Source organism: Thamnophis sirtalis, unplaced genomic scaffold, assembly GCF_051295495.1.
Source record: "Thamnophis sirtalis isolate CommonGarterSnake01/CBP01778 unplaced genomic scaffold, rThaSir2_p1.2 scaffold_5, whole genome shotgun sequence".
Classification (NCBI taxonomy): Eukaryota; Metazoa; Chordata; class Lepidosauria; order Squamata; family Natricidae; genus Thamnophis; species Thamnophis sirtalis.
The window spans coordinates 70,906,043-70,922,705 of NW_028261385.1; the positions used below are offsets into that span (position 1 = coordinate 70,906,043).

The 16,663-nt window shown below is 41.2% G+C and overlaps 1 protein-coding gene across 3 annotated transcripts in view; it reads right to left on the minus strand.

Moving 5' to 3' along the window:
- Positions 1–1,187: 1,187 nt before the first annotated feature.
- The window catches only part of SMC5 (structural maintenance of chromosomes 5), a 52,388-nt gene continuing 36,912 nt past the window's right edge, over positions 1,188–16,663 (minus strand). For 2 of the 3 annotated variants that reach the window (XM_014057175.2, XM_014057177.2), the window contains 5 exons: positions 16,393–16,497; positions 8,821–8,940; positions 5,015–5,194; positions 4,835–4,930; positions 1,188–2,003 (listed from right to left, as the gene is read on the minus strand). In XM_014057175.2, the coding sequence (XP_013912650.2) occupies positions 1,875–2,003; positions 4,835–4,930; positions 5,015–5,194; positions 8,821–8,940; positions 16,393–16,497 (630 nt within the window). In that variant the 3' untranslated portion in view covers positions 1,188–1,874. Of the gene's footprint in view, positions 2,004–4,834; positions 4,931–5,014; positions 5,195–6,818; positions 6,993–8,820; positions 8,941–16,392; positions 16,498–16,663 lie in introns of those variants that run through there. The other variant, XM_087715997.1, reaches the window with a different exon arrangement.

Genomic DNA, 16,663 nt, shown 5'->3' on the forward strand with positions numbered 1-16,663 from the left:
AGTTCCAGGAAAAGGAAGTGATGTAAGCAAACAGAAAAGTCCTCAGCATCAGGTGACAGTGGAGAAAAATATGAAGTCTATATCTGTCTGGTCCCAAAGGCTAAAGATAAACTTTTGGGTTTTTATACAATGAAAATCAACTGATTAGAAAGGTCTATACTTGCTATTTAACTCTTTGGGAGAGAAGGGACAATTTTCTCCTTTAGTTTCCTATGAAGAGCTAGTTATCTTAGGTTTTTTTGGTCAGTTTCATAAAATAATAGTTTTAAACAAGGAACATTATCAGCCCCTTTGCTCCTAGCCTCCCAGTATGAAATTATTGCACTAATCATAGAGATATAATTAAAAGGGCTTCCTTTTACTATTCACTTTTTTAAAAATAGGAGATGGCCAATTTTTTAAATAGGTGAACCTAAACGCTGTACATTGATACAGGAAAAATAATAATTAAAATAATAAAAACAAATCTGAAGAGCAGCTCGAGTCCAGTTAAGAAATGTTTTGGTCTAGTTGCACACTTCATGGCTTAAAATGTAACCTTATTTGGAAATGTAATCATATATACTACGGGGAACTAGAACCAGCTCATGACAGCTGATTGTTAATTTTCTAGTATTTTACAAGGTGGTTGAAGAGTGGAGCTAAGCCAATGCATTTAGCATGTTGATCAATCTGCAGAAATGGAGCAAGCAAACCCAGTTCTTAAACATTTGCCAGCAATTGTGTGTGTGTGTGTGTGTGCGTGTGTTTGTGTAAAAATAAATAAAAAGTAAAGAGGTCACTTGAAAAGTAACTAACTAAACCCAATAAAGTATTCAGTCTTGAATACCCATACCTCTGCACTTATTCCATTCTAGCATTAAACATTCAAATTACAATATACTTATGTACTCAGAATTAAATAATCAGTGTCTCATGGGATTTAGTCTCTCATACTTTTAAAATGCAGTTTAAACAATTATTTCTCCCATTCCTCTATGATATTATCTATTGGAGACGGATCTTGCTCCTTAGATTCACTAATACAAATTTCATGTCTCTTGTTGATGAATATGCTTTGGATATGCTAATCAAAAATGATTTGAAGACTGAGATATTTAGTGGATATTTTTGATTATTAGAAATATCTTAAAGACTGAGTCAATTTCTATTGCCATATTAACAGGAGTTAAAGAACTGAAAATAAATTACTATTTCCCATACATATTTATTATATAAAAAAGAGATTTGGCATTTTTCCCTATAAAAAAGACAAACATATCGAACAAAATGTAAGTATGTCCCGGGTTGTAAGAATGGTACTGTGTATAAAATTACTAGTGAAGCAAGTGGTTGCTTCTAAAATTAGGATAAAAAGATACTGCATATTTTATATATTTCAGAAATGCTTGAAATTATAATCATTTAGCAGCAATTGGAAATACTATTTTTCATAGTTCAGTATCCCACAGTTATATAGAACAGATATTTAAACAGTTAAAACTTCTTTGTTGAACAGACTTGGTGAATCCACCAGTTTACCAGTTAATCCAAAGGCTATATTTATAAGGCCATATTGTAACAAATATAATTAAAGCTTCCAAGTTGTGAACAACTCGCAGAACATTTTTTTTTTCAAATTCATCTAAAACAATTGATCGCTGATAAGAAAATATATCCTTTCAATTTATCAATTTATCCCCCAAATTGTTATCTACAGTTCTTCAGAGAAAAATAAGCATAAAAGAAAAGGTCAGTGTTTTAGTTTTATAAAACATTGGCTATCAATGGCTTTTACAAGAGAAAAATTGTGCTTTTAAGAAATACATTCATTCTTGATCTTTCAAAATATTTTTCTTTTCAGTTTCAAAAAGGAATATATATTTTACTGCTAATCATGGTTGAAATCTCCGCCTCCTCCTAAAGAAAGCTTTTGAGTCCCATTTGCTTGATTCTAGCATGGCTGATCCATTGTACACCAATAATATGGTCATTTTTTCTGTATAAGTGAGATTCTGCAACAGCTGTTAAGAAGCAAGAAAAAAGGATCTTGTTAAACAATCTTATTATTTATTCTTTACAAACATATTTGATTATTAGTTATCATATACTAAATGTTTCCCATAGCAGCTACATTTCATTTTTCTCTGGTATTACTATTCTATTTGGATCGACAATATAGATAATATTGCTAGCTAGGTAAGATAATATATGCAGAATAAATTGGGAACTATTGTTACTATTAATCCCTTTCAACTCCAGGGATGGATCAATTAAATAAACTCTACTATATTAAGATATTAACAGCTATAGCCAAGAGAATTTTTGCCGTTGACAGAATAGATAAATAAAGGAGACAGAAAAAGAAGTATAAGAGGTTTTTGGTGCTCTTATTTTATTTTTAAATAAAATAAAAGCAAGGCTAAGAAGAGATACATGCTATTAAGATTTTTTTTTAAAAAAGAAATTGGAGTAATATCAGTAAATACATTTCCTAAAATTCTTGCCAGAAAACAAAGCAGCTTCAAAATAGCTTGAAACTAATATTATTTTAAGTGGGCATTCATAAGACTATCAATAAAACAAGCACTAAATTTGGCAAGAAGTTGATGGAGGGTATAGCTGCTGACAAGATAATTTGTTTCAGTTTGTATATAAATTATCTATTCAAAAATCATCTCCAAATACCCTAATAATAATTGTTTACTAATATATTCATGGGGAAGAATTGTTAGGATATATAGGTAGTCCTCGTTTAACAACTACAACTGAGACTGACAATGTAAAACAGCAACTGCTTTTTTACTGCCAGCATCTCCATTGACTCTGCTTGTTTGAAGCATCTGTGAAACACATAAATGGAAATCACATGACCTCAGGACACTGCCAATGATCGTAAACACGCACCAGCTGTAAAGTGCCCGGATCTCAATTGTGTGGCTGCAGGGATGCTATGACATTCATAAGTGTGAAGACCTGTCATAAAGTTCCTTTTTCAGCACTGTCATAACTTCAAATGGTTGGTAAACAGGACAATTATTAAGCAAGAACTACCTGTACATAGTTACCTGAGATTTAATTTTATTATGTTCAGAAATATAATATTCTGATTGCTTACATTTACTTAATAAAACTGGAGTTTTAGCAAGCATTTTCAGTATGCAACCCATGAGCATTTCTTGGCTGGGGGTGGGGGGTGGGGGAAGAGTCGATGTAATAGGCTTGGGGATATCATCACATAAATGTTATAACTTATCCATGAATCAGAAAGATTTTGCATTTACAAAATGATGTCACTCCTGTGGATGCCACTGAATCTGCCATGCTACCTTTAAAAAGTGTAAAGAATTCTTCAAAGAAGTGGTCCAAACAGGTACCATGAAATAGAATGTCATTACCAGGGGTTGTGACTTTAAGTATATACCTCCCACCCTGGCTGGCTGATAAGGAGTCGTTCTCTGTAGCTCAAATGGTTAACTCCCTGCCTGGGAGGCAATGGAGCACAGGTTCGATTCCCAAACTTGGGTATGGCTAGCTGATGAGAGCTAAATAGCTTGAAATAGATCTATACTAGTCTCCCTTTATTTATTTATCAGCATAAATATAACAAATGTAACAAAAAAGGCAACAGTAAAAAATATTGGGTTTCTGTCTGGATGGTCTCTTGTGACGAGCCTAATGACAGAGAGTGGAAGTGTGACCTTCCTCCCATACTTGGGCATACCAGGGGTTGTGACTTTAAGTATATACCTCCCACCCTGGCTGGCTGATAAGGAGTCGTTCTCTGTAGCTCAAATGGTTAACTCCCTGCCTGGGAGGCAATGGAGCACAGGTTCGATTCCCAAACTTGGGTATGGCTAGCTGATGAGAGCTAAATAGCTTGAAATAGATGTATACTAGTCTCCCTTTATTTATTTATCAGCATAAATATTATATATTATATAATGGCACAAATGCCATTAAGGCCAAAATCGAAAAATCCTCTGATGATGCCAAATGCAGACTTTGCAAAGAAGCTGATGAAACTGTTGATCACATACTCAGCTATTGTAAAAAAATCACACAGACTGATTATAAATTGTGGCACAATTCAGTAGCACAAATGATCCATTGGAATTTGTGCAAAAATTATAATATTAAAACAGCAACAAACTGGTGTGAACATCAGCCTGAAAAAGTCACCGAAAATTAGATGGTCAAGATCTTGTGGGATTTCCGTATACAAATGGACAAAATACTGGCGCATAATACACCAGACATCACACTGGTTGAGAAAAATAAGGTCACAATCATAGACATCGCAATACCAGGTGATAGCAGGGTCGCCAAGAAGGAACATGAAAAAATCGCAAAATACCAGGACTTAAAAATCGAAATTCAACGACTATGGCACAAACCAGCAGTGGTAATTCCAGTGGTAATTGGCACACTGGGTGCTATTCCAAAAGCACTGGAATTACATTTAAAACAGTTAAAAATTGACAAAATCACCATCAGTCAAATGCAAGAAGCCGCACTGCTTGGATCTGCACACATATTACGAAAATACGTTACGAGGTCCTAGGCCCCTGGGTGGGGCCCGACTAGTAATCAATGCCAAATCTGGCGAAACAACTGGCTGCTGTGACACAATTCTGTTGTTGCGATAATAATAATCAATCTACACACTTCTCCAAATTAAATTGGTTTAGTTCCAGCTTCAAAATAGGGGGAGGGGGGAACAACCTATGTAATTAAACATTTAAAATTAGGTTAGGAATGAATACGATGATTCATGCAAAATGGAAAAAGATAAGCTACAGACAGGATTGTCTGTATACAATCTACATAAGATGCAGAGTTTTCAGCCACACACCTTTGGTGTAATAAAGAAGTATTGTGAAGTGCTCTTTCTGCAGGCAGTTTCTACCACCACATCAAAGACTCTCCTTTCATTATCAGGATCCATTCCCTGTAAAAAAATAAACAGCAATATTTTTTCTCTGCTACAGAATACAATGAAGAAAGCTTTTGTTTCCAGTGCCAGCATATATACCTGATTTATTTCATCAACGACTCTGAAAGGGCATTTGTTGAGCTCTTGCAAAGCCATTAAATACAACATTGTGGAAACGCTCCTCTCTCCTCCACTCTGATGGTGCGGAGTCAACTCATGAAGTTGTGTGCTGCTACGGAATTTGACCCTAATCCGAATCCCGTACTTGTCATATTCCTCCTGTCAAAACACAAACACCTGTATTCAGATTATCTTCAAATATATGCAGTCCCTGACTTAATCAATTGAAAAGAGAAAATATCAAGGCAAGGTTTGCACTAACCCTAATTTAAAAGCCAGATCAAGCCCTGAGTTTCCAAGCATACGGCAAGCAACAGCAGCACACCTTGATATCAATATCTACTTTGCTCTCACTTTGATTCCTGATGACTGAGCTTTCCTGTGCCTCTGCGGACCCAGAAAGAAACATAACTATGGTTCTCTGTTCAGACCTGGCAAACATGATTTCAAAGTCTGGTGGTAAATCGTGGTTTGTCAGTTCTGATGTCCCAATTAAACCATAGTTAAGCTTCTGCTAAATTAGAGTTCAGGCATTCAATGTGGGCAGGGTACTGAAATGTATAAGCAACACTGGACTATAAACAACATTGTCGTCTTTTCCCATGCTATTTCTTAGTCTCTATGCTGTGCTTAGGTATCAATCCTGCAGGAAGACTTCACTCATGTGAATGAAGAACAAGATTAGGGAACCGGGTGATAAAGCCAGTGTGCCCTTTACTTGTTACTGAACAGGGCTTCTATCAATGCAATGGAATGGCTGAAGATCCATGTTGAATGGAGGGACAAAAAGAATACAAACACAATTAAGAAACAATGCAGCACAGGTAGCCCTCAACATATAACAGTTCATTTAGTGACGGTTCAAAGTTACATATGCCACTGAGGAAAGTGACTTACGACCATTTTTCACACTTATGACTGTTGCAGCACCCCCATGGTTATGTGAGTTACATTCAGATGCTTGACAACTGGCTCAAATTGACGATGGTTGCAGTATCCCAGGATCATGTGATTGTCTTTTGTGATCTTCTGACAAGCAAAGTCAATGGGAAAGCCAGATTCACTTAACAACAGTGTTACTAATGTTAGCAACTGAGGTGATTCACTTAACAACTGTGTTGTTGTACAACGGGGCAAAATCCATTTAACAAATTTCTCACTTAGCAACAATTTTGGACTCAACTGTGATCGTAAGTCAAGGATTACCTGTATTACCAACAAATAAAATAAACATATATTTTGTATATTGTTCAAATGCTTCCTCAAACTAATCTTTAAACTCCTTCTGAACAATACAAATATTTCCCTATCTTATTTTGCATAATTTTCTGAATAAATACTCCCTGTATTTTTCTCTTAAGTTGTTGCTGGGGAAACAGAACAGGGGAAGAACTGTTGGCACTGTTACTAGTGTTTTCTTCACCTGCTGAAGAATGGAATTAGCATGGAATTCCAGCATGGAAAAATAATTCACCTTGCTTGTTATCAAAGTCAGATATCTCACTGGGTACTCTCAAGCAAGTCTTATGTCAGTCAGGTGGTTTGTAAATTTCCTAGCAGTTCTTCCAGCAAGATAAATGAAAATTATGTCAAAATGAGTTATTTTTCTTTATATTGCTAACTCGCTGTAGCCAACGTGCCATGGGACAACTAGGCCCATGACAATGCAATGCAGGGTTAGTTCCTTTTATTATTCATCAAAACATTACAAAAGCTGGTAGTCACTGGGATGATTTCCTTTGATACAAGAGTTAAAATAATTTTGATGAAAATTAAAATAAACAAAAATAAAAAGAACTTAGTAAATCCCATGGCAAGTTGTCCCGCAGTGAGTTGGCCATGGCAAGTTGTCCTGTGGTAAGTTGGCTGCAGAAAATTGGCCACAGCAAGTTGGCTGTGTTGAGTTGGCTGTGGCAAGTTGTCCCATTCCAGTTCTTGCCTCAATGCCCTTAAGCCACTGCAAAGGGAATTGTAGGGTAATAGATATTCACAAAGTACTTGACAGGGGAAGGAAGATGGTTTCATGAATACACAGTTTACTACTTGAAGACACAACAGCCTGTACATTTCTATAGTATGTATGTGTGGATAGAAAGTTTTTTTTTAAATGACTGGGAGCAAGTAACACAATTGGTTTAACACTGATCTTAGAACCAATAAACTCCTCATTCTTATGTGTTGACCAGATCAAAAAGCAGGCACAAGAACTACTGAATTCTATAAACCAAAAACAAAAGTTTGAAAGCTACACCAAGTTTTGTCTTGTCTTATAAAAAGGGTTATCTTGAGTTTCTCACCCTTTCTCTTTCTGGGGGCTGAGCAGGTGTTTAATTAATCACTCTTACATTCCTTGTTCAAGGCTACCTTCTTATCTCTCTACATAGCTATAAGAAACATCTGCTACATGGACACTAGAACTAATGAAGTTGGTAGGTTGACACCATGACTACAGACCACAACTGTATCAGAAGCACAATTTGAATAATTTCTGATGTCTACAAAGGGCAATTACTTCAACAAATGATAAGATAGGAAGGTTGTTTTGCTCTATTCAATTGACAAATCACTGTGATGAGACCTCTTCCATTTATATCCATTCTAAGAAGCAGGCAAAAATGGGCTGTAATAAAAAGAATTGGGTCAAGTAATGCATACCCCCAGTACACCAGTTACACTGGACAACTAAAGATTGAAAAATTCTTTCTAGTAGTATAGCTGGTGACAAGGAGTATGTTACCAAGAAGATTATGACATTGGGGAAAATCAGTATCATAAAGGACAGACATCTGAATTATTCAGGTACAGGGTTGAACATTAAAAGTTCAGAGTTCCCAACAACAGCAACCCCATGTTGAGTTTCTGATGATAAAAAATACTGTGTACTATGGCATTGTTTCCAAGACATACGTAACAGAGTTATGAGAATTACAGACTGATTTTAGGGTGATTGCAAAGGAGGTTAAAATGGGTTGAGATGGAAAAATACTTGCGAAAACATTCTGTGTCAGCTATGAAAACACCAATATGTTCTGCCTGAAGCAATGGCTGGAGCAAATGGCCATGAGATAAACTTTTACAGACAATAGGACTAATTTTCAATACTTCTAGGTGAGAAGAAAACAGAAAATTAAGTCAAGATGACAGAACTTTGGCTGTCTATCTCTGAACATGGCATAAGAGATTAATTGTAAGACCAGTGTGATGTCTGCTGTGAAACTAGAACAAAGGAAGCACACAGTGAGATAGAGGGAATAGAGATTTGGTGATAAGTATTTCCTTTTGCTCTAAAGTACAAAATCTGCCCTACTGGAAATAGGTGAATGTTCTGTGAAACAGATGGAACAGGTTTGATAAGCTCAATTACCAAAGTGCTATCAGGAAATTAGCAGAGCCACCTGGTGGCGATGGCAGCAAGGAAGACTGGTAGAAAAGCAGAGGGTACAAAGGCAAGGAGGAATTGTGAAAAATCTTACATACAGAGTGATTTCCCGGCCTTTACATCAGACACAAGCACCTTGTAGGAATCAAGGATTGCACACCCTGTTTTGAAGTAGAATTGGCTCAGTAGGCATCACTGCTAGTTATATGGATTACAAGCGGTATAATGGCATTTTAAGATGCATTAATTCTAAAAGAGAGCAGTACCTATAGGAAAGTCTGGAATGAACAATAGGAAAGATGCCTGAAGTAATGATAGTCCTGGTATCTTGGGGAAAGTATATGTTATTGCTGAATTATAATATCGAAGGAGGAGGAATTGAGATTATAGAGTTTTATAATCATACCTCATTTTCTTTATGAAGATCTATCTCCCCTGCACAATGCATAGAGCTAAAAAAGCTGCTAAACTTTTCATTTATTTGGTCAACCATCTTTTTCAAAGGGTTCAGCCACCTTTCCTTGACCTAAAAAAAAAAAAAGACTGGTCATAATAGAAGTGGCAATCAAGATTCCATCACAAGCAGTACAGAACATGCCAGAACAAAGTATTCAATATATTACTAATTAATAGTGGTCTTAATTACTTATCTACCTGTACAGTGGTCAGAAACTACAGATATATCCAGGCTCTGAATTGCTTATTTCAAACTATATATTCATCAATATTGCTCCATGGAAAGTAAATTTAGGCTGTGTTGCATTGCATCATGTTGATTCTACACTTTCACTTCACACCTTGGTAATCTTCATGGGCATCAACAAATATCATCAGCCTAATTTATTTATAAGTGACCACTAGGAGGTGAAATTCCCATCCCATCTCTCTTTAGACATATTGATGTACACAAGGCCATATTGCTCAAGTTTGCTGTTCAATTGGTTGCTGTCATTTCCAATCCTCCCACTACCTAGGATGAAGGCTAGGATTGTCACATTATGGCTGTTCCACATTCATTTTGGAATCAATGTTTTTGCGACCAATCCGTAAAAGATCTTCAGAAGAGTCAGGCTTTAACAGCTTTCCAAAGGCATTAAAATTGAAAGCCATCCTGGTTTCAGGAGGCAAGCTGAAATGCTTGGGTAGACAATTATAATTTATCTTATTTGGTTCTTTTGGCCTTTATTTATTTAATAAGGAGTACGGTGGTTATGTGGTTAGGACGGTGGGTTGGAGGTTATCAAGTCCATGGTCAAGACCCAAGTGCTGCCAGAAGGCAGGGTGACCTCCCATCTTTTATTCCCGCTCCTACCAGGGAAAATGAAAGGCGCTCCCAACTGGGCATCTCTTGGGCAACAGTAATGTCATTAGCTAATCCTTTCAACCTGAACAACTGCTATCTATCTATCTATCTATCTATCTATCTATCTATCTATCTATCTATCTATCTCTACCTACCTACCTACCTACCTACCTACCTACCTACCTACCTACCTACCTACTTGTATTTCTTTATTTGGATTTATATGGCTGCCCACCTAATACAGCAACATGGTGGTCTAGAGGTGGAGCTCTTGCTTCACAATGAAGAGGCTGTGCGTTCAATCCTAGGTAGCTGCAGATATTTCTCTCTCTGGGTGCAATGACGAATTGTCTGCTCAAACTCCACGTAGGCATCAGGAAGGGAATCTAACCAGTAAAAGGATGTTGGTACCTACCTGATACGCCTCTTCTAATAAGGTGGAGATAGCATCCATGAATGGGTTAACATGGTCCGTGCTCTGATTGGACTGAGTCTGATTATTAATTAATTACCTGCCTATATAACCTGCCTCGTGAGTGTTCCCACCCCGTGACCCGTCAAAAGCGCGGACGGCAAAAGCGCGATCGACAAAATCGCGCCTTTGACGTCATCACAGCGCAACGAAAAAGATCGAAAAATTCAAATAAAAATTAATAAAAATTAAATTAAAGCAAGCCGATTCACATAAAGGTAAGGGTTAGGTTTAGGTTAAGGGTTAGGGTTAGCTTTAGAGCGTTAGCGTTAGGTTAAGGGTTAGCGTTAGGTTTTTCGTTACTTTAACGGTTAGGTTTAGGGTTAGGTTTATGGTTAGGTTAAGAGTTAGGTTTAGGGTTAGGTTTGGGGGGCTTAGGGTAAGGTTTTCGCTTTATTTTTACATTTTTCGAACTTTTTCATCGCGCTGTGATGACGTCACAGCGCGCTTTTGTCGAGCGCGATTTTGTCCTACGCGCTTTTGTGGTGGAACCTTCCCACCCAGCTTTCTAGTGAAGTAAATGATCATAGACTCAACGTGTTATCCAATCATAATTTACTTGTACTCAAATTCAATACACCAATGAGAAAAAAATAAACTCTCCCAACTATCGTTCGGAAATTTTTTTGACAACAAGAACCAGAAGAAACAGTCCTCCTACACGTGCGAGCCGGATGCTATCTCCACCTTATTAGAAGAGGCATATCAGGTAGGTACCAACGTCCTTTCTCAATAGGGGTGTAGATAGCATCCGTGAATGGGACATACCCAAGCCTGGCTAATTCAAGGGTGGGCTGTAGACTGTTCCAAACTGAAAACTTGAGAACCTACAGCCTATAAAACCCTGTGCCCGAACATGGCATCTGCCGATGCGAATTTGTCCAATTTATAATTTGTAATAAACGGCGGCCCTACATATTTCATCCAGGGATGCCTGAGTGGCCCACGCCATGGTGGTAGCCGCACTTCTAGTAGAGTGGGCAGTAACACCTTCTGGCACCAACTCCTGGCGTGCTTCATAGGCGGCTGCGATGCATTTACGTACCCATCGTCCTACGATAGCCACCGATATTTTTTGGCCCAATGAGGATTCTAGTAAGGAGACAAACAGTGCCTCTGAGCAGTGTAGGCTCGCCATGCGCTGAATGTAAATCTCGAGCGCCCGGCGCACGTCTAATGTGTGTCACTGTTGTTTTAAGTGATGAACCGGGGAGGGGCAGAAATTGGGAAGGATGACCTCCTGAGCCTTATGAAACCAGGACCCCACTTTTGGCATAAACTAGCGGTCTAGCCTCAGCACCACCTGGTCAGGAAAAAACCTGCACAAGTCCTCTTGCACCGAAGGGGTGTGTAATTCCGATATTTTCCTAGCAGACGTTATTGCTACCAGGAATGCGATCTTCCAGGTAAGTATCCGCATGGAAACCTCCTGGAGAAGTTCTAAGGGAGGCCAGGTAAGTGCCTCCAACACCTTTGTGAGGTCCCAGGAAGGGTAGCGATGTACTGCCAGGGGCCAGAGATTGGAGGCCCCTTTCAGGAACCTCCGTACCAGGTGTGTGGAACCTCGAAAAGAACCTGTGGAGTTGGGTGTTGTGCTGGGAGGCAAACAGGTCTACCATCGGATCCCTGAACCGTTGCGTAATCTCCTGAAAAAGAGAAGGGTGTAATTGCCATTCTGCCTGGTCAATTCTAGACCTGCTGAGCCAATCAGCAAGCACATTAGCCTCCCACAAGATGTTTTCCGCCCTGATGGAGAGCAGATGGCCTTCCGCCCAGGAGCCCAAAGTGTTAGCCTCTAGCATCATATCCCTAGATCTAATATCCCTTGTTAACATGGGCCTTGACTATTGTGTTATCCGTGAGGATTAGCACTTGCTGACCCTCAATGAAATGTTGGAAACTCAATAACGCCAGTCGGATAGCTTGCAGTTCTAACCAGTTTATGCTCATCTCCGCCTCCTCTTGGCACCACTGACCCTGTGCCATTGAGACCCCATATGTGCTTCCCCAGCCATAAAGGCTGGCGTCCGTGATGATAGTGATCCTGTGAAGGACTCTGAAATGGCATCCCCTCTCTATGGCCCCCGATTCCCACCAATGGAGGGAATTGACTAGATCTCTGGGCAGGGACACCTTGACGAGCGAAGTACTGGTCCTCTTCTTTTGAAAGGGAAGTAAGAACAACTATAAATCCCTCGTGTGAAGACGAGCCCAGGAAACGATATAGATGGCAGAAACCATTTTTCCCAGTAGCTTAGATAATGTGGCAAGGGCTATCCTATGGGACCCCCTCACCTCGGCCACGAGTGACCGCAGACTATGAATGCGATCCTCAGAAAGGAAGACATGGCCGCCCACCAAATCTATCCAGGCCCCTAGGTGAAGAATTCTGGTAGTAGGTGTGAAATGGCTTTTTTCCTCATTAATGGAAAACCCATGGGCCCGAACCACATGCAATGCCATGGCAAGATCAGCTGTGGCTGCCTCCCGGGAGCTCAACTGAACCAAGATGTCATCTAGGTAAAGTTGGGCCCTGATGGGTATGGTGCGTAAGTATGCAGCCAGGGTTGCCAAAACCTTAGTAAACACACGGGGCGCAGAAGAAAGGCCCAAAGGCAAAGCCGTGTATTGATAGTGATGAGAATCATAACAAAAACGTAGAAACTGTCAGTGCTCCTGCAGAATAGGAACGTGCAGGTAGGCCTCCGTGAGAGCAATAGAGCTAAGCATATCCCCGTCTCGAACACCCTCCAGAATTGTACTTAGTGATTGCATCTTAAAATGTCTATAATGCACATAAGTTTAATCTTTTAAAATTCAAAATGGCCCTCCAGCCTCACGAGGCCTTGGGGATGACAAACAAGATTGAGTAAAACCCTTGTCCGACCTGTGTGGCCGGAACCTCCTGAATGGCTTTAATATCTAAGAGATGCTGGATGGCCAGAGTCATCAGGAGACACCTCTGGGGGTTACCAGAAATGGGACACCTGATAAAAAACTTGGGGGGAATGGAAATGAATTCCACAGTCAGACCGAACCTGACCATGTCCCTGACCCAGGAATCGGATGTTATGGCATCCCACCGGTCAGCAAAAAATTGCAATCTTCCGCCAATGGGGGGGCCATCCTGAGCCAGATTAGTATTTATGGTAGTTGCGGTTATCCCCCCCCTGAAAGGGCCTCCTAGATTGATTACCCCTCTGTTGATGGTACGGTTGTTCCCTCGACTGCTAGCCATAACTAGTCTGGGGTGGAAACCCCAGGAAGTGTAATTGGGATACCTAAACGAACCCCCATACTCCTGAGCTCGAAAGGGTTGCCTTCTAGGATAGGGGGCAGGGCGAGGAAAACCCTTTTTAGGGCTTGAGGGAAGAACCTTATGCTTGTCCCTGCCCTCGACAAGCAGCGGTGTAAGCGCATCACCAAAAAGGGCTCCCCCTTTGTAAGGCTCTGAAGCCAGTTTCAATTTATGCTTCACGTCAGTTTGCCACTGCCGTAACCATAAAAAATTGCGGGAAACAACCGCAGAGGCCATGGCCTTGGAAGAAAACCTGGTGTCACTCAGGGTAGCATCTGATATAAATTATATTGCAGCGACGATTCCCCTGCAGGAATACGTTCTTGGAATTGTTGGAGCCAAAAAAGGCTAGATCTTGAGAAGAATGAGGCCGCCAATGCAGCTCGCACAGCCCAAGCGGCAGGACCTGGTCAGCCCGTCTATCGTTGGGTTTAAGGATATCTTCCTGGGACCCTGGCATGGCTGTGGCAGCGTGCAAGGCCGCGATAAGGGGATCAACCGTTGGCCATAGAAGAGCTTTATCCAGCTGCTCCACGACACTGTAGAAATGCTTATCGTTTGCTGAGGGGTTGGGCCCGGATGTCGGAGATGACCACTGTTTCTGAACTGCGTCCACAAGGATTTGGGGGGCGGTATGACATCGGCCTCCACGTTGTGTTCCTAAAATAGAGCGCCGACTGTGGCTGGCTGTGGTGGAGCCAGAGAGACCTCTGTCTGAGTTTCCAGGGCAGAGGCCTTACTCAGAAGCTGTTTGAATAAGGCAGGAGGAAATAGATTTGTGCAGATGGGCTTATCCGGGGTTGCCCCCTCCTCCTCCGAGAGCTCAGCGTCCCTGATCGATGTTGGGGATGGCCTTCGCTGTGGCTCCACTGGAGAGAAGTGATCAACCCTCTTCTGTGCAGGAGGGGCAGCATCACAAGTCGTGGAGGCTGGTGTTGACTGGGCCTTCTGTTGGAGACTGGTTGCAATCCCCTGCCGGAAGGCCTCTGCCAAAAAGTCGTGAATGCCCACTGAAGGTGGTACCATGACTAATGGTGATAAGCTCGGTCAGGTCACCAAATGACCCTCTTGCTGAAGCCCAGGTACATTTGGGGTGAAGGTAGCTTCAAAGGCCCTACTCAGTGGTTGTGGGAGAACATCCCCCCATAGGCCCGATGTGTTGATGGAGAGCATTGGGCTGAAAGGCCCCTGGGCGATGCCCAACTGTAATGGTGGCAATGGGTTGAGGCGGGAGGGTGGAGCCTCCCCTTTCTCAGAATGCCTTAGAGAATGCCTCAGTTTCTGCCAGTGTTTATCCTTGGTTGTGGATTTTGAGACTTTCTTGGGCTTAGAGCCCTTGTGTATTGAGGAGGTGGCGACCTTATCGTTGGCCTTTCTCCCCGAGGCTTTCTGCACCAGTGGGGTCTCAAACAAGGAGCCAGTGCCTGACCTGCCAAAAGGACTCCCTGGTTGGGCTGTCATGTTCCTGTGGGTCTCAGCAGCTACCTCCACAATGCTGCTGTCCGCCATCTCCTCCAGCTGCAAGAAGCGCTAGTAAAATGGCGCCTATGAATGAGGCTCCACTCACTTTCAAAATGGCGACCGTGTAGCCATTTGCGCCTTTTTAAAACGGTCCGAGCTTTGGAATGTACAGGCTGTGACTGTCTGGTAAGATTGCCCTTAGCCGCCGCTCAAACTGCTCGCAGTCCAGGCGACTGCCCTGCGCAGTTTTGGAGCCCGTTGCAGAGCCCCGCGCCGAATGGAGATCGAGCGAGATGGCACCAGTGGTGTGGGCTGCCAGCAATCGCCTCCACACGGAGCCCTATGGCCAAACTTACTTAGCAGCTCCAACAGATCATTAGCATGAAGCCTTGCAGCCTGAGCTGCAGAATAGGCTTAAGTCCTCAATAATTTGGCTCAAACGTTGACAGCCCCAAGGGCAAGATGAAAATCCTGACAGAGGCAGAGGCAGGGCCTGTGGGGCAATGCCCAGTGGCCAGTGGTAGACAATCACAGACCACAAATACGAATAGCGGTCTCCAGAACTCACAGAATTCGAATTTAGTAGATTCAAAGGTAGTCATCAAAGGAGGAATTAAATAGTGGATAACACGACCATCCCAGAGTGAACTGAGTCGGAAAGCTGGGTGGGAACACTCACAATGCAGATTATATAGGCAGGTAATTAATTAATAATCAGACTCACTCCAATCAGAGCACGGACCATATTAACCCATTCATGGATGCTATCTCCACCCTTATTGAGAATGCTCGAGCTCCATTCAGTCACCCAGACTCTACCCTGATACAAGGTATTACAGAGTCATTAAAAAAAATGGCCACGCACTTGCTCTCTGGGCAAGTTACAAACCATTTTTTTCCTGTATGTTTTTATATTTATTTGTTTATGAATTCAATTTATATAGCCACCTGTCTTATAAAAGCAATTCTGGGAGGCACACAATAAACAACAATTTTACAGCCAATAATCATTTATGCTGCATCTTACAATATAATTGGGACACGGTGGCTCAATGGCTAAGATTCTGAATTTGTCGATCAGAAAGGTTGGCAGTTCGAATCCCTAGCACCGCATAATGGAGTGAGCTTCTGTTACTTGTCCCAGCTTCTGCCAACCTAGCAGTTCGAAAGGATGTAAAAATGCAAGTAGAAAAATAGGAACCTCCTTTGGTGGGAAGGTAACAGCGTTCCGTGCACCTTTGGTGTTTAGTCATGCCAGCTACATGACAGTGGAGACATCTTCAGACAGCGCTGGCTCTTCAGCTTTGAAATGGAGATGAGCACCGCCCCCTAGAGTCAGGAACGACTAGCACATATGTGCAAGGGGAATCTTTATCTTACAATATAATTCCTTAATGGATATTTATTTTAGGACAAAAAATAGTGAAAGTAATAACAGTAATACCTGTGAAATATCTCGCCTATAGCTGTCCAGTTCCTTTTTCTTTTCCTCCAGTTCTGCTGTCATCTGTGCTATTTCTTTAACTCTTTTATTATATTCTTCAACAACCTGGGAAGAAAAGGCTGCTTTGGTTAAAAGACATTATCATTAGAATGGACAATGCAGAACGCTAACTATCCACATCTGAATTAAAAATACTGATTATTTCCTCACACACCTAGATTGCATTAAACTTGTAAGCTTGAGTGCATATTATTATCTCAAGCAAGAAGAA